The sequence below is a fragment of the Tachyglossus aculeatus genome, chromosome 23, assembly GCF_015852505.1.
Source record: "Tachyglossus aculeatus isolate mTacAcu1 chromosome 23, mTacAcu1.pri, whole genome shotgun sequence".
In the NCBI taxonomy this organism is placed as follows: domain Eukaryota; kingdom Metazoa; phylum Chordata; class Mammalia; order Monotremata; family Tachyglossidae; genus Tachyglossus; species Tachyglossus aculeatus.
This window is the reverse complement of record NC_052088.1, coordinates 4479121-4501537: the sequence shown is the minus strand read 5'-3', so window position 1 is coordinate 4501537 and position 22417 is coordinate 4479121. Positions and strand designations below refer to the sequence as shown.

General features: G+C 44.4%; 1 protein-coding gene across 2 annotated transcripts in view; it reads left to right on the top strand.

The window, feature by feature from the left end:
* Positions 1 to 21427, top strand: part of ZBTB1 (zinc finger and BTB domain containing 1) — a 59828-nt gene extending 38401 nt beyond the window's left edge. The window contains exons 2-3 of one of the 2 annotated variants that reach the window (XM_038765495.1): positions 10316 to 12241; positions 21012 to 21427. In XM_038765495.1, coding sequence (XP_038621423.1) covers positions 10338 to 12241; positions 21012 to 21048 — 1941 coding nt within the window. In that variant the 5' untranslated portion in view covers positions 10316 to 10337 and the 3' untranslated portion in view covers positions 21049 to 21427. Of the gene's footprint in view, positions 1 to 10315; positions 13857 to 21011 lie in introns of those variants that run through there. The other variant, XM_038765494.1, reaches the window with a different exon arrangement.
* The last annotated feature ends 990 nt before the right edge of the window (positions 21428 to 22417 follow it).

The window sequence follows — 22417 nt, the reverse complement described above, 5'->3', positions numbered from 1 at the left end:
ACGGCGGTACAGGCGAGAACGAGGTACGGTGAGGAGATTAGTGGCAGAGGAGCTGAGGGTGCGGGCTGGGCTGGGAGAAGGAGAGAAGGGAGGTGAGGTAGGAGGGGGCGAGGTGATGGACAGCCTTGAAGCCGAGGGTGAGGAGTTTCTGCATGACCCCATCTCCCTTCTACTGTTCCTCTCTAAACTCCTTGAGTGAGTTGCCTACATCCACAGTCTGTAGCTCCTCTCCTCCAGTTCTTTCCTTGACCCCCTCCAATCTAGCCTCTGTCCCCTTCACTCCACAGAAACAACCCTCTCAAAGGTCACGGATAAGCTCCTTGCCAAATCCAAAGGCTTCTACTCCATCCTAATCCTCTTCAACCTCTCAGCTAACTTGGGCACTGTACCTGAAAACATTATCCAGTCTTGATTTCACTGACACTCTCCTCTCCTGGTTCTCTTCTTCTCTCTTTGGCTGCTCATTCTCAGTCTCTCTCGCAGGGTCCGCCTCTACCTCCCATCCCCCAACTGTGGGAGTTCCTCAGCGTTCACTTCTGGGTCCCCTTCTGTCCTCCATCTACACCCACTCCCTTGGAGAGCTCAGTCACTCCCGTGGCTTCAACTACCAACTATATGCAGTTGATACCCAAATCTACATCTCCACCCCTGATCTCTCTCCCTCTCTGCAGTCTCACATTTCCTCCTCCCTTCAGGACATCTCTACTTGGATGTCCCACCAACACCTCAAACTTAACATATCCAAAACAGAACTCCTTATCTTCCCACTCAAACCCTCTCCTCCCTTGACTTTCCCATCGCCGTTTCTGTCTCTCAAGCCCCTAACACAGGCATTATCCTCAATTCATCTCTCTCATTCAACCCACATACTCAATCTGACCCTAAGTCCTGTCGGTTCAACGTTCACAATGTCACTAAAATCTGCCCTTTCCCCTCCATCCAAATTGCTACCACGTTCATCGCACTTATTCCATCTTGCCTTGGTTGCTGTATCAGCCTCCTTGCTGACCTTCCTGCCTTCTTTCTCTCCTTATTCCAGTCCATACTTCACTCTGCTGCCCGGATCATTTTTCTACAAAAACGTTCTGTCCACGTTTCCCCACTCATCAAGAACTTCCAGGGGTTGCCCATCCACCTATCCATCAAACAGAAACTCCTTATCGTCAGCTTTCAAATACTAAATCACCTTGCCCCCTCCTACCTTACCTTGCTGCTTTCCTGCTACTACCCAGCCCACACACTTTACTCCTTTAAGTGTTTAGCAAATACACAATTATTATTAACAACAATTATTAACAACAACAATCAATACTAATAGTAATGATAATGATTAACAATAACAATGATCTAAAATGATAATAGTAATAAAAATACGATTGGTTGATTGATTGGCCATATGGGAGGACGGGAAGGGGCAGATCTGCAAATTGAGGAAATACCATCAGGCTTCAGTGAGCACTAATTTACAGTGAAGAATCGAGGAGGAAACCAAGTTTGAAAGCTTCAGTTGCAGCGCGGAAGCTGTCATTGTTGACAGAGATGGGGAGATTGGGAGGAAGGGAGGGTTTCCTAGGGTAGAAGTTCAGTTTTGGACAGGTTGAGTTATGGATGCCTGTCTCCCCCTTCTAGACTGTGAGCCCGTTGTTGGGTAGGGATTGTCTCTATCTGCTGCCGAGTTGTACTTTCCAAGCACGTAGTACAGTGCTGTGCACACAGTAAGCGCTCAATAAGTATGATTGAATGAATGAATGAATGAGATGCCATCAGACCATCCAAGGGAAGATGTACTTGAAGCAAGAGGAGATGTGAGATTGGATAGCAGGAGATAGGTCAGGGCTAGGGAGACATTTGGGAGGCTTCTGTATAGAAGTGGCAGCTGGAATCATGTGAGGAGATGAGAAGAATAAGAGATCCTAACCAGAGCCTTGTGGGACACCCCTAGCCAATCAATTGGTGATATTGAGCACTGTCTATGTGCAGAGCATTCATTCATTCATTCAAACGTATTTATTGAGCACTTACTGTGTGCAGAGCAGTGTACTAAGCGCTTGGGAAGTACAAGTTGGCAACATATAGAGATGGTCCCTACCCAACAACGGGCTCACAGTCTAGAAGGGGGACACAGACAACAAAACAAAACATGTGGACAGGTGTCAAGTCTTCACAATAAATAGAAATAAAGCTAGATGCACATCATTAACAAAATAAATAGAATAGTAAATATGTACAAGTAAAATACATCTTCCCCCTCATCAAAACCCTCCACCATCTTCCTGAATCTACATCAGACAAAACCCTCTCACAATCAGCTTCAAGGCTCTCCACCATATCTCTCTGCTCTCTTTGCCCATTATTCCCCAACTTGGGGTCTTCGTTCCTCCTAAGCCGTCCTTTTAGAGGTACCTCAATCTTGAATCCCCTGTCTCCACCCTCTTGCTCACGCTATCCTCCATTTTCGAACTCCCTCCCCGCTTCATTAGAGAAGCAGCGTGGCTCAGTGGAAAAGAGCACGGGCTCTGGAGTCAGAGGTCATGGGTTCAAATCCCGGCTCCGTCAATTGTCAGCTGTGTGACTTTGGGCAAGTCACTTCACTTCTCTACGCCTCAGTTACCTCATCTGTAAAATGGGGATTAAGACTGTGAGCCCCCCGTGGGACAACCGATCACCTTGTAACCACCCCAGAGCTTAGAACAGTGCTTTGCACGCAGTCAGCGCTTAATAAATGCCATCATTAGTATTTATTATTATTATTACTTCTGGTGCACTCCTTGAGAGTACTCTATCGAGTGCTTAGTGCAAATGCATAAAGTAGGCCTTCAATAAATACTACTGTTAGATCATACAATTACGAAGATCTGCTTCAAAAAATACCTTGTTCCATGTAAATAAAAGGATAGGGATATAGAAGTCTTATGCGTTTGTCTTAATAACGATAATAATAATCATAATGGTATTTGTTAAAAGTGCAACATGCCAAGCTATGCGAAGCAGTAGATGCTCTGCACAGAGTAAGTGCTCAACAAATACGATTGAATAAATGCCATCATTATTATTATTATTCATTACACAGACCAGAGCTCTCCCCCACATTCAAATCCCTCCTTAAATCCCACCTTCTCCAACAAGTTTTCCCTAATTAATTTCCCAGAACTTGAGTAGTAGTGGTAGTAAATGAATTTATGCATTTATTGCGTGCAGAGCACCGTGTTAGGAATTGGGAAAGAGTATACGTAGGGAACTGTACACAGACCCTGTCACTCAAGGGGTTCACAGTCTATGAATAACAGTGAAAGAGTACTCAGAGCAGATAAATAAAACGTTAAAACTGCCTAAGAGACAAAGTCACAAGCTCAATACACAAAAACAACAGTCAATAGGGAGCTGTGACTGTTGAAGCAGAATTTCAGGCTCCAGAGCACTACGCTAAGTGCACGGGAGAGTACCCTACAAGAGAATTAGCAGATACCTTCCCTGCCCGGAACAGGTTTACAGGCTAGAAATGAAAATTCTAGGGATGAGAAGTGGGAGGAAGGTCCCACTGCAGAGGCCCCACTTGTCTGACTAGAAGAGTCTCAAGATGAAGGGGAAAGGAGGGGCCCAGGCTTAAATACCCAGCTCACTCAGTAAACTGCTCAGCCTATATCTTCCTGCATTTTAAGGTGGCAATAATTCAGGCTCCAGTCTAATCCTAATCCTCATTGATTGCTCAGTTGCCCTCCACACTGTTAACCACCACTCCCTTCTCTTGGAACACCTTATACAACCTTGGTTTCACTGACATGGGACTCCCGTTTCTCTTTCTTTGTGACCATTCTTCAATTTCATTGGCTGACTCCACTTCGGCGTTTTTGTTCTGGGTCCCCTATGCTTCTCGCCATCCTCTCACATTCTTGGAGAGCTCCTCTGGCACCCACTGTGTGATGGACTCCCAAGCTTACCTCACTAGCCTTGTCCTCTCATCTGCTCTGCAGTCTCACATTTCCTCTTGCCTGCAGGACATCTCTACATGGATGTCTCACTGGCACCTCAAACTCCGCTCTTCCCCTTCCTTCCCAAACCTACTCCTCCAAATTTTGCCGTCAGTCAACGCCACCCCTGCAAGCCCCAAAACCCCCCATCACTGAATCCCTAAGCCTTGGTAGTCTCCTCAACTCCTAGTTATCTTTCAGTTGTAATATCCATTCTGTCTCTGAATCCTGCCCGTTATTCCCTTCTCCATTCTTTCGGTTACCATCCTGATATGGGCTCTTCTCATCCCCTTACCAGCCTCCAGCCTCTCTGTGCCTCTCAGGGCTCTGCTTCATCTCTGTAAAGTGTAATTCAGCATACCTCCAATGGCTACTCCATTTTCCTTCACATCACGCAGGTTGTTCCTGTTCATCCGGGAAGGAAAGGAAAGTGAAAAGTTGTCACTTAGCTTCTCTGTGCCTCAGTTTTCTCATGGGAAAAAGGGAATGTGATTGCTGTTCATTTGCTCTCCACCGTCTCTCTCCATCTTATCAACTCTCTTCACCCACTACCTCCCAGCCTACATTCTTCACTCCCACCAAGCTAACCTAACTATGCCTCCCTCTCACCTTTCCCTATTTTCCCTCCTTGCTCACTCCTAGCTCACTGTGGACAGGGAATGAGTCTGTTATATTGCATTCTCCCAAACGCTTAGTACAGTGCTCTGCACACAGTAAACACTCGGTAAATACAACTGACTGATTAATAACTGTGGTATTTTGGTGCTTGCTTACTATGGGCCAAGCACCACAGTAAACTCCAGAGTAGAAACAATAATCAGATCAGAAGCAGATCCTGTCCTGTATGGGCTTACAGTCAAAGTTGGGGAGATCAAGCACCCCCTTTTTCAGTTGAGGAAACTGAGGCACAGAGAAAGGAGGCAACTTTACACTTCCCTTTCCCTCCTGCCTGGAACTCTTTCCTACTTGACACTCCAGAAGGCATTCCCCAAATTTAGTTTCCTTCCCAGGCGTAGCTAACCTGAGCACTTAGGTTTATCCACCTTCCTTTGACCCTCAAGTATATTGTGATTTATGTCCACTGTGATTATTTTGTATTTGCCCTAGGATGTGGCACAGGACTTGGCACGTAGTAAGCACTGAATGAGTACCGTCATTATTATTTATTTTTTGGCATCAGTGTGGCTTTGTGGAAAGAGCAGTCAATCAATCAATCAATTGTAGTTATTGAGCGCTTACTGTGTGCAGAGCACTGTACTAAGCTCTTGGAAAGTACAAGTTGGCAACATATAGAGACAGTCCCTACCCAACAGTGGGCTCACAGTCTAGAAGGGGGAGACAGAGAACAAAACCAAACATATTAACAAAATAAAATAAATAGAATAGATATGTACAAGTAAAATAAATAAATAAATAAATAAAGAGAGTAATAAATATGTACAAACATATATACATATATACAGGTGCTGTGGGGAAGGGAAGGAGGTAAGACGGGGGGATGGAGGGGGGAGAGGAAGGAGGGGGCTCAGTCTGGGAAGGCCTCCTGGAGGAGGTGAGCTCTCAGTAGGGCCTTGAAGGGAGGAAGAGAGCTAGCTTGGCAGATGTGCGGAGGGAGGGCATTGCAGGCCCCGGGGGATGACGTGGGCCGGGGGTCGATGGTGGGACAGGCAGGAACGAGGCCTAACGGTGAGGAGTTTAGCGGTAGAGGAGCAGAGGGTGTAGGCTGGGCTGTAGAAGGAGAGAAGGGAGGTGAGGTAGGAGGGGGCGAGGTGATGGACAGCCTTGAAGCCCAGGGTCAGGAGTTTCTGCCTGGTGCGCAGATTGATAGGTAGCCACTGGAGATTTTTGAGGAGGGGAGTAACATGCCCAGAGTGTTTCTGGACAAAGACAATCCGGGCAGCAGCATGAAGTATGGATTGAAGTGGGGAGAGACACGAGGATGGGAGATCAGAGAGAAGGCTGATGCAGTAGTCCAGACGGGATAGGATGAGAGCTTGAACGAGCAGGGTTGCGGTTTGGATGGAGAGGAAAGGGCGGATCTTGGCAATGTTGCGGAGCTGAGACCGGCAGGTTTTGGTGACGGCTTGGATGTGAGGGGTGAATGAGAGAGCGGAGTCGAGGATGACACCAAGGTTGCGGGCTTGTGAGACGGGAAGGATGGTAGTGCCGTCAACAGAGATGGGAAAGTCAGGGAGAGGGCAGGGTTTGGGAGGGAAGACAAGGAGTTCAGTCTTGAACATGTTGAGTTTTAGGTGGCGGGCAGACATCCAGGTAATAATAATAATAATAATAATAATGGCATTTTTTAAGCGCTTACTATGTGCAAAGCACTGTTCTAAGCGCTGGGGGGGGTGCAAGGTGATCAGGTTGTCCCACGTGGGGCTCACAGTCTTAATCCCCATTTTACAGATGAGGTAACTGAGGCGCAGAGAAGTTAAGTGACTTGCCCAAGGTCACACAGCAGACACGTGGAGGAGCTGGGATTCGAACCCACGACCTCTGACTCCAAAGCCCGGGCTCTTTCCACTGAGCCACGCTGCTTCATGGATGGAGATGGAGATGTCCTGAAGGCAGGAGGAGATGCGAGCCTGGAGGGAGGGGGAGAGAGCAGGGGCAGAGATGTAGATTTGGGTGTCATCAGCGTAGAGATGATAGCTGAAGCCGTGGGAGCCAGTGAGGTCACCAGTGGAGTGAGTGTAGATCGAGAACAGAAGGGGACCGAGAACTGAACCTTGGGGAACCCCCACAGTAAGGGGATGGGAGGGGGAGGAGGAGCCTGCAAAAGAGACTGAGAAAGAACGACCGGAGAGATAAGAGGAGAACCAGGAGGGGACGGAGTCTGTGAAGCCAAGGTCAGATAGCGTGTTGAGGAGAAGGGGGTGGTCCACAGTGTCGAAGGCAGCTGAGAGGTCGAGGGGGATTAGGATAGAGTAGGAGCCGTTGGATTTGGCAATCAGGAGGTCATTGTTGACCTTGGAGAGGGCAGTTTCCGTGGAATGTAGGGGATGGAAGCCAGACTGGAGGGGGTCAAGGAGAGAGTTGGTGTGGAGGAATTCGAGGCAGCACATGTAGACAACTCGTTCAAGGAGTTTGGAAAGGAATGGTAGGAGGGAGATGGGGCGATAACTAGGTGAGGTGGGGTCAAGAGAGGGTTTTTTTAGGATGGGAGAGACATGGGCATGTTTGAAGGCAGAGGGGAAGGAACCAGTGGAGAGTGAGCGGTTGAAGATGGAAGTTAAGGAGGGGAGAAGGGATGGAGCGAGAGATTTCATGAGATGAGAGGGAATGGGGTCAGAAGCACAGGTGGCCGGAGTAGCACTTTAGAGGAGGGAGGAGAGCTCCTCTGAGGATACTGCTGGGAAGGATGGGAGAGTAGCAGAGAGTGTTGAGAGCCCAGGGGTTGGAGAAGGGGGGGAGTGACTTTGGGGAGGTCGGACCTGATGGATTTAATTTTGTTAATGAAGTAGGAGGCCAGATTGTTGGGGGTGACGGAAGGAGGAGGGGGAGGAACCGGGGGCCTGAGAAGGGAGTTGAATGTACGGAAGAGCTGACGGGGATGATGGGCATGGGTGTCAATAAGGGAGGAGAAATAGTTTTGTCAAGAGCACATGATTGGGAATCAGGAGACCTGTGTTCTAATCCTGCCTGCAGTGTGACCTTGGGCAAGTCATCTAATTTATCTAGACCTCAGTTTCCTCACCTGTAAAATGGGGTTAAATACCTATTCTCCCTCCCCCTATAACCCCTACGTGGGACAGGGACTGTCTGATCTGATTGTATTTTATCCACCCAGTGCTGAGCACATACATAAATGCTAATAAATACCACAATTTATTTTTATACTATTTATTTTCCTGCCCCCACTGTTTTTGAGTAATTTCTGGCCATCTGTCTCCCACAGTAGGCAATAAGCTCCTCGAGGGTTGAAACCACGTCCTTTTCAAGGGTACGCTCACCACACACAATCCATGCAACCCAGCAGCTTTGGTGTTTTCACCCTTCTCCTGCATCCCAAACTCTTTCCCCTCCCTGGTCCGTTACACTCCAGTTTTTAATGTTTCTTTAACTGAAATCAGGGCAACAGTTGTTGCCTCGATGGAAAGGCAGGTACAATTTCCAGGGCATTTTCAAGACTCGAGCTGAGGTGACAGGGTGCGAGCATCCCAGGCCAACGCTGTGGAGAGGGAATGGGTGAGGAGGGAGCGGCGAGCCCTACTTGACCGAAAGCTGGAAGGGCCAAACCCACCTGACACCATCCTTCTCTTTCCCCTTCCTTCCCAACTTGGGAACTGACACGGTCCCCAGCTGTTGCATGGATTTGTGAACCCACAGAGGGAGGTAGCTTCCCGATTCAGCTCCTGCTGTGGCTCAGCAGAACTTTCTGCCGGGGGATAGGCCCCCTTGCTCCCTTTTAGTCCTATTTTCTGCAGAACAGGGAGCCGGGCCAGCCTCACGTGAGTTTCTAGCAGGGTGGAGAAGCAGCGTGGCTCAGTGGAAAGAGCCCGGGCTCTGGAGTCAGAGGTCATGGGTTCAAATCCCGGCTCCGCCAACTGTCAGCTGTGTGACTTTGGACAAGTCACTTCACTTGTCTGTGCCTCAGTTACCTCATCTGTAAAATCGGGATTAAAACTGTGAGCCCCCCATGGGACAACCTGATCATCTTGTAACCTCCCCAGCGCTTAGAGCAGTGCTTTACACATAGTAAGCGCTTAACAACTGCCATCATTATTATTATTATTAGCATCGGCTCGATGACTCTCTAACTTCAAACTAGGCACCGTTGCCTGGGCGGGTGGGTGCAGAGAGTTACGAGCAGAGTCGACTTCTGCTTTCCCTGCTGTTTGTGCCGGGGGGAAAGTAAGTTGGTATGTTAAAAATCGACGTGGAAGTGGGCGAAGGGTGGACATACACAAACTGGATGACTAAACATTTTTGTGGGCGAGGGAACTTTTTAAAACATATTTTCCGAGCCTAACTCATTATGGTGGTTAAGTGAAGGCTGTTGGCTGAGGAGAACTAGTCGACTTAGCCGCGTCCTTTTCACGTGTTTGCCTCTGATTGTTCGGCCACACTCATTTCTATCGAAATGGATTGTTTTTGACATGTAAATTGAAATTGGACTCGAAGCAAGAGTTGGATATCATTTTATAAGCTAGTGAGAGAATTTCAGATCTGTCTTATGGAACTTTTTGAATTATCCTTCATATGGCCTACTCAAGCTTCCGCATTTCAGTTCCTTTCCAAGCACAATGAACCTCACTCTCTTACAGGCCATATTGTGCCATTCCACTAGGCATATTGTCCATATTGTCCATATTGTGCCATTCTACTAGGTGCCAACCTCTAGCTGCTACCCTTAAGGCAGGAGAAAAGAGGAGACGAGCAACCCAATATCACTGTCTGTTCGCACTCTCTTCAGACCACTCCGTTTAGTTTTTATACTGTAGCCAGCCGAAACCTCTTCAGCTTCTTTCTATTTAGTTAAGGAGGTGCCTTTTTTTCCTTTCCCGTTGCTCCCCATCTTAATAGAACATTACAACAAATGCCTCTTCTGATCTTTTATCCTTTTCAACTCGTTCAGCAATATCTGTTTCATCACCACCGTCACGAGGACCTACTTGGTGTCCAGAAAGGCTCATCGTACAGGCAGCGTGGCCTCATGGATAGAGCCCAGGCCTGGGAATCAGAACGACCTGGGATCAATCAATCAATCGAGAGCCGGGATCTCATCCCGGTGTCTGCTGTGTGACCGTGGACAAGTCACTTCACTTCCTCTGTGCCTCAGTTACCTCATCTGTAAAATGGGGTTTGACTGTGACCCCGTGTGGGATAGGGACTGTGTCCAACCTGATAAGCTTCACCAGCACTTAGGACAGTGTCTGACATTCATTCATTCAATCGTATTTATTGAGCGCTCACTGTGTGCAGAGCACCGTACTAAGCGCTTGGGAAGTACGAGTCGGCAACATATAGAGACGGTCCCTACCCAGCAGCGGGCTCGCAGTCTAGAAGGGGGAGACAGACAACAAAACATGTAGACAGGTGTCAAAATAGTCAGAACAAATAGAATTAAAGCTAGCTGACACATAGCACTTAAAAAATTCCCTTGGGGTGGAAAAAAACCCCCGAAACGGGGGAGGGGCAAAAATGAACGAATTCTTATCTTAATTTTAATTTTATCTTTGTGGTTCAGAATAGTTAGTGGGGTTTATCTTTAATGTGGAAAAGATCTTTCTAACTTCTGGTAACTGACATCAATTAAATGCGTCCCATCATCATGAAAACTTTTGTTTCACGTGGCTTGTCTGTCCCCGTCTCTGACCCTGGTGTATTTTTGTTTTGCTTAGGGGTCCGTCCCTCAGGTGTGAGATGGCAAGGCCGAGCCATAGCAGCTATGTCCTTCAGCAACTGAACAACCAAAGGGAATGGGGTTTTCTCTGTGATTGCTGCATTTCCATCGACGACATCTACTTCCAAGCGCACAAAGCCGTCCTAGCTGCCTGCAGCTCTTATTTTCGAATGTTTTTCATGAACCACCAGCACTCCACTGCACAGTTAAACCTTAGTAACATGAAAATCAGTGCCGAATGTTTTGATCTCATTTTACAGTTTATGTATTTAGGAAAAATCATGACCGCCCCGTCCAGCTTTGAGCAGTTTAAAGTGGCAATGAACTACTTGCAGTTGTATAATGTTCCCGACTGTTTAGAAGACATACAAGACGCCGACTGTTCCAGTTCAAAATGTTCGTCTTCTGCCGCCAGCAATCATAACAACAAGATGATATTTGGGGTGCGGATGTATGAAGATACTGTGACTAGAAATGGCAGCGAAGCCAACAGGTGGTGTGCGGAGCCAAGTTCAACGGTAAATACCCCACAGAACAGAGAGCCTGATGAAGAGACTTTACCGTTGGGAACTTTTCCCGACCAGCTGTTCGATGTCTGCAAAAAGAGTTCTGTGTCCAAATTATCCAACTCAAAAGACCGTGTGTCCCGGCGCTTTGGAAGAAGCTTTACCTGCGACAGCTGTGGGTTTGGATTTAGTTGCGAGAAGCTGCTGGACGAGCACGTTCTAACGTGCACCAACAGACATTCGTATCAAAACGCCCGGTCATTTCACAGGGTACTGGATGCGAGAGATGGAAAAGACGGTAATCCCAAAACCGACTCGAGCGACAAGGATGCTTCCAAAGCATTCTCCGGCCAAGCAGACAAATATCGGGGCGATTCAAGCCAAGCCGCCGATGATTCCTCCTCAGCTGTCGGAAGCAGAAAGAACAGCACGGTTGAGTCGGAGAGGGCCGGCGAGGAGAGGAGCCGAGCCAGCGAGAGGAAGAGGATCATCGTCAAGATGGAGCCAGAGGACAACCCAGCAGATGAATTAAAGGACTTCAATATCATCAAAGTGACCGATAAAGACTGCAACGAATCCTCGGATAACGACGAATTAGAGGATGAACCCGAGGAGCCATTTTACAGGTACTATGTCGACGAAGAGGTCGGCGTTAAAAAAAACCCTCGGAAAAGCCTGAAACCTCGGATGTCCGTTAACGAAAACGAAAGAAGCGGTTTTGAGCACTCGAGGCATCTGAACAGCAAAGCCAGTCCCGTGCACGAGGATGCGGAAAACGCATCCTGTGAACTCTGCGGGTTAACCATTACAGAGGAAGACTTATCCTCGCACTATTTATCCAAACATATCGAAAACATCTGCGCTTGTGGCAAATGTGGTCAGATCCTGGTCAAGGGGAGGCAGCTGCAGGAGCACGCCCAAAGGTGCGGCGAGCCCCAAGACCTGACGGTGAACGGGCTGGGAAGCAGCGAGGAGAAAATGGATCTGGAAGAGAATCCCGACGAGCAGTCCGAAATCAGAGAGATGATGTTTGCCGAGATGTTTGATGACTTGAGGGACAGTCATTTCCAAATAAATAGCCTCCAAAAGAAGCAGTTGTATAAGCACTCTGCCTGTCCTTTCCGGTGTCCTAATTGCGGCCAGCGTTTTGAAACTGAAAATCTCGTGGTCGAACATATGTCCAGTTGCCTGGAGCAGGATATGTTCAAGAGCGCCATTATGGAGGAGAACGAGCGAGATCACCGGCGCAAACATTTCTGCAATCTCTGTGGGAAGGGGTTTTATCAGCGGTGTCACTTGAGGGAACATTACACTGTCCATACCAAGGAAAAACAATTTGTCTGTCAGACCTGTGGGAAGCAGTTTTTAAGAGAACGTCAGTTGCGACTGCACAATGATATGCACAAGGGCATGGCCAGGTATGTCTGTTCCATTTGTGATCAAGGAAACTTCAGAAAACATGACCATGTGCGGCATATGATCTCTCATTTATCTGCCGGTGAGACTATATGCCAGGTCTGCTTTCAGATATTCCCAAATAATGAACAGTTGGAGCAGCACATGGATGTTCACCTTTATACATGTGGAATATGTGGAGCAAAATTTAACTTGAGAAAAGATATGAGATCTCACTATAATGCCAAGCATTTGAAAAGAACATAAGTGATTTCACCCTGTAAGAGCATTGTTAACAGCAGGAAAGAAATACCAAAGCAAGGCAAATGATCTATTACAATTTGATTTCCCAAAAGGAGTTGTTGGGAAAACCAAACAAAAAACATTTCAAGGCCCTTTTAACTTCAGTTTCTTTGTTAGGATCATTAAGTATATATCTTTTAAAAGTTATCAATGTTTATTACCACTTTCACTGTTACTTAATAGAAGTTTTTCTGTTTTTAATTTTTGTCTTTAGATATGATTAATATTACTTTTAAATGTAGATTAAAGGCACAGTGTTACCTTTAATGACTTATTAAAATCATAGTTCCATGTTAATAAGATGACGACTTCACTATTTCTTTAAAGGTTTGATATAAAGCTTTAAACGGGCAGGGACAATCCTGATTATATTATCATTTTTTAAAAATCAGTTCATCCGCAGGGACCAACTGCTTCACTTGTGTTTTGTTTTGTCAGCCCAGCAGTAATTTTATCTGCATTCGGATTAGCTGTGTGCCACTGGAATTTAAATTTTGAGGGATTTAGTCCAAATGAGACTTAAAGTAAACTCTGTAAGGTGTCATAAGTGTGACATTGGGTAGAAAAAACAGTTAATAAGGGTAGGACTAAGACAATCCCAGTTTTTGAAACAGGTAGAGGTCTAAGCCGTCAGACAGTAGAATAAAAACCACGAGCTTAAAGTTTGAAACCCGATGGCTTTGTTCTGCACTTCATACGTCAGAGGGGTTGAATCATTGAGTTCCTCAAAAAATAGTGTAACGTATTTTTCTAACCATTCACTGTTGCTTTTCTTAGGATCTGCCCCTCCAAAACACCCTAATTTATCCATTACTATTATTTATAAAATGACTTTATTAATCCTGTAGCCACCGTTTCCACAGTGGAAAAGTTAATCTCGGTCTTTACAAAAAGTCACATTGTCTGGAAACTGACCTTGACATCTGAGAAAGATACCGTTTTAACAAAGCCTACTATGACTAATTCTAATTTTTTTCATCACAGAACAGTTAAGGGGAACATGTTCTTGATTTATGTAAAATCAAAATTTCTGTGGAGAAAATGCTCTATGGCTGATTTCTATCCTGTGCTATTTCTCTGAAAGAGAACTGTTTTGTTTTCGTCGGTAAAATGGCTACAGAGTGACATCATTCCTTTTGGAATTAGGATGAGGTTTTTTGCTCATTAGTTGAATCGGACCATATTGTCATAGTAGAGTAGGACGTAGTTTAAAATGTGATACGATGCATCGATCCAAAAATCTCCCAGTTAAACTGTTCTATATAATTTATCAGTTAAAAATCACAGACTTGTAATGTGGATAAAACTGTCATTAAAATATAGCAAACAATCAAATATGTTTGACTATGAGTGCAATCTTCTGTTACTTTTAGGCATAATAGTGGTATTTGAGCACCTGAGAAAGCCCGACAAGAAGTAAAAAAACACCCCCTGCCTACAAGGAATTTTAAACCATTCCCTTTCTAATTTAAATTTTAAGGCATAATACATTTCCTTTTGACTACAATTTACAAATAAGCAAAAGTAACCGGGAAAACTGCAGGAGAAGTTGATTGGCATTGAGGTAATTGAAAGAGGAGTATCAGAGTGTAGGATGAGTCGAGTGATTTGGAATGTTGTAGGGAGCTGCAAAACAAGGATGGGAATAGCGTGGAGTTAAGCACAGGCAGAATTAGAGAAACCTATTGGAAAGCAGAGGGAATCAATCATATTTACTGAGCGCTTACTCTGTGCAGAGCACTGTACTAAGTGCTTGGGAGAGAACAATAGCAGGGACACACTCCCTACCCACAGGGAGCATACAGTCTAGACAACTAGGGGAGACCCTTTGGTAGTTTGAGTACCTAGAAGTGGAGAGTGAATTCCAAGGGTGCCAGGGAGAGCACAGAGGAAGGTGATTGAGTATGTCCTTGAGGATTGCCGTTGGGAATTATAAACTCTCCTAGACCGCAACCTTGGTATAGGACGTGTCCTAGGTATCGAACAGGTTTTGGAGCTGTAGACCTGATATGAAACATGGACTATCACATAACTTTGGGGAGTCTGAAGAACAATCCTGTATGTATGGCAAATGTAGAGTTCACCTAGGACTGGATTTAAGAAGCCACGGTAGAGAGGGCACCAAGAGGGTCTTAGTATTTAATCAATCAATCATATTTGTTGAGCACTTACTGTGTGCAGAGCACTGTACTAAGCGCTTGGGAAGTACAAGTTGGCAACATATAGAGACGGTCCCTACCCAACAGTGGGCTCACAGTCTAGAAGATTTATAAAATTATAAATCAGAATTATAAAAATAAGAGCAGGATCGCAGTGTGACCACGGTCAAATCACTTAACCTCCTTGGGCCTCGGTTTCCTCAGCTGTAAAATGGAGATATTAATACTTGTCTTTCTCTACCTCCCAGGGATATCGTGAGGACAAAATACCGTAACTAAGATGACAGGGCTTTGGAAATTGAGGGCTGTAGAAACCTAAGGTTATTATGCTGCTTACAGTGGGGTATCTCAAGAAGATGGGTGTATGGAATTCAGGTTGCCGGGAAGGCCTTGATATTCGTCCTTCTTCAAACTGAGGTCAGGAGAGGAAACTTGTATGTTAACAGTCATCTCCAAACGTGCTCCAGTAACACTCTGACTGTAGTAAGCATATTAGTTAGGCAATTGGGAACTTGTCATGGTCCCCTGTGCTGCCCACCTCCCTGGATGCCATCCCTTCTCCAGTGCCTCGCTTCCACAGGCCTCCTTTTCATGACCTCCTGCCTGTCCTGTCCTGCCTGTCTGGGACCACTGTCAGGAGCCCAGTGTTCCCAGAGGGGTGAGCCTGTTTTGTGATGTCCATCTTACCGCCTCCTGACCCGTCTCCAGTCTTCGGGGGTTAAAAAGAGTAACTTGGCTGCTTCTGAGGCAGAGACTGGGGTACTTTACCTCTGGCGCACTGGGAGGGGACCCCACGAATCCAGAGATCTCACACGAAGGCTGAGTCAGGGCGAAAGGACAGGCAGAATGTCTTTAGATCATTTCCAGCTTTGCAGGCAGAGCCAAACCTTGCCTGCCTGTGGGGGTGGACAGCTGATGGGCTGTAGTTGAAGCCTCACTCCTGCCCGGGCGACAGTTGGCTCACCGCAAACCTAGCTTGAACCAGGTCGGTTTCATATTGGCCAAGCAGGTATAGCTCAGATGAATATGAAATTACAAAACTGACTCCATACTAAATGAAAATGAAGCTGCCAAGCCGTCTGGTGTCGGCCAATCCATCTGAAAAGCAATGTTATTTTATAGTTGATCAGAGAGCGTTTCCTTTCCCTCCCCCCACTCCTCCTTTTTAACATCATACAGTCATAAAGTGCCTGACTCAAGTCCAGGCACTAAGGAACAAAGGACCATACCAGAGAAAATCTTTCCCAAAAGTGGGAAAAGTTCGAATTGGAATACCTTATCTCCAGCACCAACTTCTTTTCTTTCATTATTTGAGAACTGTTGCTGTATTTATTTTAGAAAGACAACAAATTTCCTGGGGAAAAAAAAAAAGCAGAGCTCAGGAGGAGTTAAAGTGCATTTTTTCATAGAAGTAAGGATCATCTATCCTTTACAACGCTTACTGTAAAGCATTGTGAGCAAGGTTAAATTTTCAGGCGGGTAGGTGACAACCACATTTTTGCCGAGACTACCCAAATAAATTGCATCTGCCTTCAGCCGTGATTTGGATTGGAGGTTTGGCTTGCCTCTGCTTAATACTGCATGTGTTAACTAATATTAGTTTTCTAATAGTTCCCCCTTCAGGATCATCATTCTAGGGAGATTTTCAAGTCAGTGTCTTTGACAATCTTTCAGAATTAATCTTTTAATTTAAAAAAACAAGGACTTTTGAGAGTGAGAGTTGGATTTTAAAGTAAGCTCATCCTTAAGGGAGGGTCAAAGAATAGAAATTAGAGAACCAGAAGGACCTCTGGAGCACATTATAGCAGGATTGATTTCATGATGCTCTTCACTTTGTACCACAAGTTATAAGTAATATCTGCTGTTTACCTTTAATAATGGTAATAATGTGCTAGTACCATTACTCTTGAGAATGTTCCCTGCAACAATTTTATAAGAATATCCTATAATATCTCTTAAGAAGCTTAATGACTCTGATATTCACTTCTGCATGGGGCCAACAGCAACTCTAGTTTCAAAAAGTAATACTAAACATGAGTGACTTAATGGTTCAAGTTTGTCCTGATCTATTTTCAGCCAAACCAAAAGGAAATTGTGCAACGATGCAAAACGTAACTCTATATCATCTTGGAATTGGAATGAACTGCTAGGTTGCCCCAAACTGCATGGATTTTTGACCCTGTGATTTTGTTCTTAGTGTCTCTTCTTTTTATTCATTCATTCAATTGTATTTGAGCGCTTACTGTGTGCAGAGCACTGTACTAAGCACTTGGGAAGTACAAGTTGGCAACATATAGAGATGGTCCCTACCCAACAGTGGGCTCACAGTCTTAGTACTCTCCGACTTGAAAATGTGCCCAAACAATAGCATAGGAAAGTGAACTCTTTGCATTCATCATAAAGGAATTAACTTTATAGATGAATTATGTTCACAGAAGTGTTAGACTTTCTGCTTCTAATTCTTACGTTCACATTTTCCCTCTTCGTGCTCCTTTTTTTCCTCCTGAGCCACGCCTACAGGTGAGGGAATAAAAAGATCTCAAAACCCAGAATTCCACACCTAAACAAGTGGGGCTAAGTACAGATACGAGGTCCAAAGTCCAGGCCAGGAAACTAGCCAAAAATTCAGTAGTGACAGGCTGCCAATCAGGCAATCATGGTTTCCGAGGTGAGGAATAGTAATTCAGTCGATTCTGCCATAAATCATGTTTTCAGTATGCAGTTAGGGGACATCCTTCCCACAACACAAGCCTGTTTGAACCAGAAATGCTACATTATCAAATAAACTGTTTAGCCGTGAGGTGTTGGAACAGGTGAGTACCACAGCATGAGTTTTCCCTAATATGAGGTTTTGAAGAATACCGACCCGTGAATTCTAGGACTACTGAGTGTACGAGATTTCCGAACTGCTCATTCTGTCTGTAAAGGGCTCTCCCTGCAAGCATTGGATAAGCACCAACCTCAAAATTTGGCTCATCCGGAATGAGCACTTTGGCATCACCTAAGCCCCCAAGTACTCACAAGGCCCCCCGCATTTATGTCCATATTGTACAGACTATAATTATTTGCTCCTATCTGCTATTATTTTAGTGTCTCCCTGACTAAAGAGTAAGCTCCTTGAAGACAGATCCTGAAGCAGCGTGGCTCAGTGGAAAGAGCCCGGGCTTTGGAGTCAGAAGAGGTCATGGGTTCAAATCCCTGCTCTGCCACTTGTCAGCTGGGTGACTCTGGGCAAGTCACTTCACTTCTCTGGGCCTCAGTTCCCTCATCTGTAAAATGGGGATGGAGACTGGGACAACTTGATTACCTTGTAACCTCCCCAGCACTTAGAACAGTGCTTTGCACATAATAAGCGCTTAATACATGCCATCATTGTTATTTATTATTATTACTACTTCTAGTGCACTCCTTGAGAGTACTCTATCGAGTGCTCACTACAATGCATAAAGTAGGCCTTCAATAAATACTGCCATTAGATAGATCACACAATTAGGAAGATCTGCTTCAAAAAATACCTTGTTCCATGTAAATAAAAGGCTAGGGATATAAAAGTCTTATGCGTTTGTCTTAATAACGATAATAATCATAATGATATTTGTTAAAAGTGCAACATGCCAAGCTATGCGAAGCAGTGGATGCAGTATAATCAGATCAGACATTGTCCCCCAGTCTAGAAGAGGGAGGGGGAATAGATATTTAATCCCCATTTTACAGATGGGAAAACTGGCACGGAGAACTTAAGCGATTTGGTCGAAGTCGCCCAGCAGGCAGGTGGCAAAGCCGGGATTAGACCCAAGGTTCCCAGACTCTCAGGACTGTGCTTTTTCCAAAAGGCCATACTGCTTCTCATTTTGAAAATACATTTTTTCCCTCAGGGCTGATTCACCTACCTAACCAACCAAGAGTTTGCTTCCAAAAGCCCAGCACTCATCCCTGTTTTCAACTTAATTCTATCGCAAATATCTGTGGTCTTCTCATTGTCTAAAACCGTATGACTCCCTGAAGAAATGCACGATCTCAGGGAAGGAAAGTAGAACTGAGAAATATCCAGATTTTAAACTATGAAGGTTTGTCTTTTGAGGAAACCTTGCCTTTGTCTCCAATTTCTTTTTCAAGTTTATCAGTGGAATTGCACTGTACTCAGCACTGGGGAGGATACAGTAGAGAGTCCATGTGGGACAGGGACTTTATCCAACCCATCAGCTTCTATCTACCCCCAGCACTTAGTACAGTACCTGGCACATAGTAAGCACTTAATACCATTAAAAAAAATCCCTGCCCCCAAGGATCCTGCAATTTAGCAGCGGTGAGACAGTAAACACAACTTCAGTTTGGGGGTGGGGGGAGTGCGGCAGGGCTTAAAGATAGGTGCATAATCTGATTTTTGAGATTTAGTGTCTGATTTCTGAACCAATATATAGTCAGTCCTATAATTCCCACCAAGGAAAACTTATACTGTGGAGCCGTGTCTGATGTCCTTTGCATGTGGACAACCAGTTCTGACACCACATTGTATCCGGACAGACCTACAGGTTGTTGGAAGAATGGTCCCAAATTTTGCTCTTCCTATATTTATCCAAAATGTGTAGTATAAACACACGTTCTGGCAGAACTAGTCACATTGTCAACGCTGGTGTTCTTTGTATCACAATCTAATTATTGGTGAGAATAGGGAAAGGGATGGGCATTGAAGCTCCCATGGATAATGCCAAAAAATTTGTCTTAATAAATGGCACACTGTCATTGCTTTCTGTCTCTGTGATAAGTAGCACAATGTAAGATCGGCTTGGATTGCAACTAGAGAAAACAGATGAAATTTAGTTGCTATTGAAATCTTAAGTGACATAATTTGGGAGGGTGTAAGGTAAGAGAATGATTTGTGATGTGGGCATAAATACAGTTATGTGTTTTTAACCTGGGCTTGGGATTATCAATTATTTTGCTATTTTATCAAATGTATGCACATGGAAAAATACTGTTTTCCTTTGCTTCATTGATATATTAGCTGACTTTGGCACGTGGAAATTGTAATTTGAAATACTGTTGAATTTGTTCCCTTAACTCAGCAGCATGGGAAATCAGCTTTTAATATTGAATTTTCATCTTTTAGGTAGTCGAAATCCACCCCCGATCTCTAATAACAGGGAGTCATTATACTTAGTCTAACGCTGCCAGTTTTCTGTCACAAGAGACTATTTGGAGGTTTCCCAGAAGCTTGTAAACCACCGTCCTTAGCATTAAAAAGTAAAACTAGTCGAGGCCAAGGGCCCCAGAGACTAAATTTGTTGGGAAGCTTGTACAACTGCATCTACTGTCTTTGTACCAGACGAAATGGAAAGGATGTTTGGCCTAGGTTGGACTGTCGCAAAGTTAATTTGTATTTGACTAGAGATATGCAGAAGAGTTCCCCCTTTTCTAGGAGTATAAAGTGGTGGCATTTGGCTCCCAAGCTTTATCTCTCTCCCACCCTCAATGATGTCGGGGTATGTCACCAATCCCCAGGAGTCCTGCAAGTGACCAAATTTTCCCCAAGTGACTTGGCATTATGTCAGTAAGCCTGACCCCCTGGACGGCGGTAAATCCACCTTCTTCAACAGAGTAGGCCCTGAATCTCATCCATTACAAAGTGGAATAATCATTGCTCAGCACCGAGTCTGGTCTTACTCCTCCTTTCTCAAGGCATCACTTTTCCTCCAACCTCTGTTTTCCATAAAGTAGTAGTAGTAGTCCTCTACCTTGGTGTCAAATGTTAGGAGATGAATATTTCAATTTATGTTTAAAAGTTAGCTTTTGAAATGAGTTAACAAGTCTGAAAGACATAAGAATGAGGAAAGAGCTCCAACTTGCATTTTCCTCTTGTCTCTTATCCCCCTTAATCCTCGATGTCTGTCTCCCATTCCGGGTCAAGTGAAACAAGGAGAAAAAGCCTCATACGCCTGAATGAATAGCTTAGAGAAATTATTTTAACTCGGGGGGTGATAGGCAAGAAGGAGGTATGGGAGTGGACAAGTATTTGACACTTCATCAGGTCACTCTTGGCCCTCCTTTCACTAATTAGTGCTGGACTATAACCCGGCCCTTTTGGAGGCATTATTCAGCCGCAAGAAGGTTATGTTCATTGCTGAGATAAACTAAAGATGAATCCAGTTACACATCTTACCCCCATAACTTCTTTAGCCACCTGAGCAGCTCATTTCCCTATTGTTATTTGGGTTCCATTTTGGGATGTTAGTTACAAATAGCAATTTGAACCCAAGAGATTCCATTTGCATTTTGAGCAGTCACCTTTTAATATTATTTTTCTTGAGTTTTGTTTCTTTCTGTGTGGCAGTGGTGAAATAGGGACTTCTAAGCCTCTGGAGAACTGAAAGATCCAAGTCTGGAGGGGACATGCGAAGACGTGATCTGCAAAAGATTTCTTTATGCGCAGATACAAGAGTGCTAGACTTGAAGCGGCACCTTCTTCCATGACTTCTTGCCAGCCTTCATCAACACCAAGGTACCAGCTGCAGAGGATCAAGAAAGTTTTGTAAAGACTGCTCTGGAGCCTCCTTGCAATAATGAGATCATCGTGACTAAACTTTCTAAAGTTGGCATCTGTGGAGTATGAACAGGAGTAGATTAATGATGAAAACCATAAATTTGTGATTTGGGTTAAATGGCAATAAGACCGCATGCTGAGTATCCTTGTAATGGGCTGTTTTTTTGGTGTGAAAGACTTGATAGGGTTATTTAATTTTTTCAATGCAATAAAAATCAGCAAAAAAAACCCCTAATATTCATATAGTCTTTGCATTTTAAATATTAGCTTTTAAGATAAATACCAAAAAAAAAACCCTAGTTCTGGGTGACTAGAAGCTAGCAAAGAAATACTATGAAGAAGTTTTTAATAGGAAGAGGACATCCAGACAGAGAGCATCCACTTTCTGGGCCACTGATCTCCTTTGTAAGTCTCCACTTGCAAAATTATCCATTCGCTGCCTTTCAACATTGAATTCCTGTGATTTCTGGAAGTGAGGAAAGTAGTAGTATTGTCTTTAACAATAGTATATTTTCACAAGTGAGGCCAATTTAGAAATTATTCCCACAAGACTTAAATTATATTTTAATGACTCAAAGCAATGCAAACTAAGAGGAGTGGATTTATTTCTGTCAAGCATTTATTCTTGTGTTAAGGTTCGCCCGTTCAAAAGAGAGTAGATTAAAGTTTTCTGGAAGGAAAGGGTGCAGTATTTTTGGAAAGATTGAAGACTAGGTTTAAACAAAAGGTCAGAAAAATCCTTTGACTAGAATGTTAAGATATTAACAAGTATTATAGCAGTTATGCATTTTACTCTTTCCGAATAATGTTTTACTCTCTTTAATTCAGCAGATATGCTACTTTTAATTTGAGTGTTCTTTTATTGTAATGCACTTTTTGGTGGTTCAACTTATGTAGCACAAAATGACGTGTGATTTTTTTCCTGCCCAGTTTAATAGCATGTCCTCTTTTCTTAATGTCTGTTCCTTTTAATATTCACAAGCATCTGGGTAAGGAAACCTGTATGCAGCTATATAATAGCATTAATACAGGTTCCATAAAAAAACTAGATAAAGAAGCCTACTTAAATATTAATCTGTCTGAACCTAAGATTGAATTAGAACAATGGGGAAAATGTAGAGTGATCGGGGGTCAGTGTGCTAGGAACTGGACAGAAAAACCAGTAGAGAGCGGAGAGACCACTCAACTTATGTAAG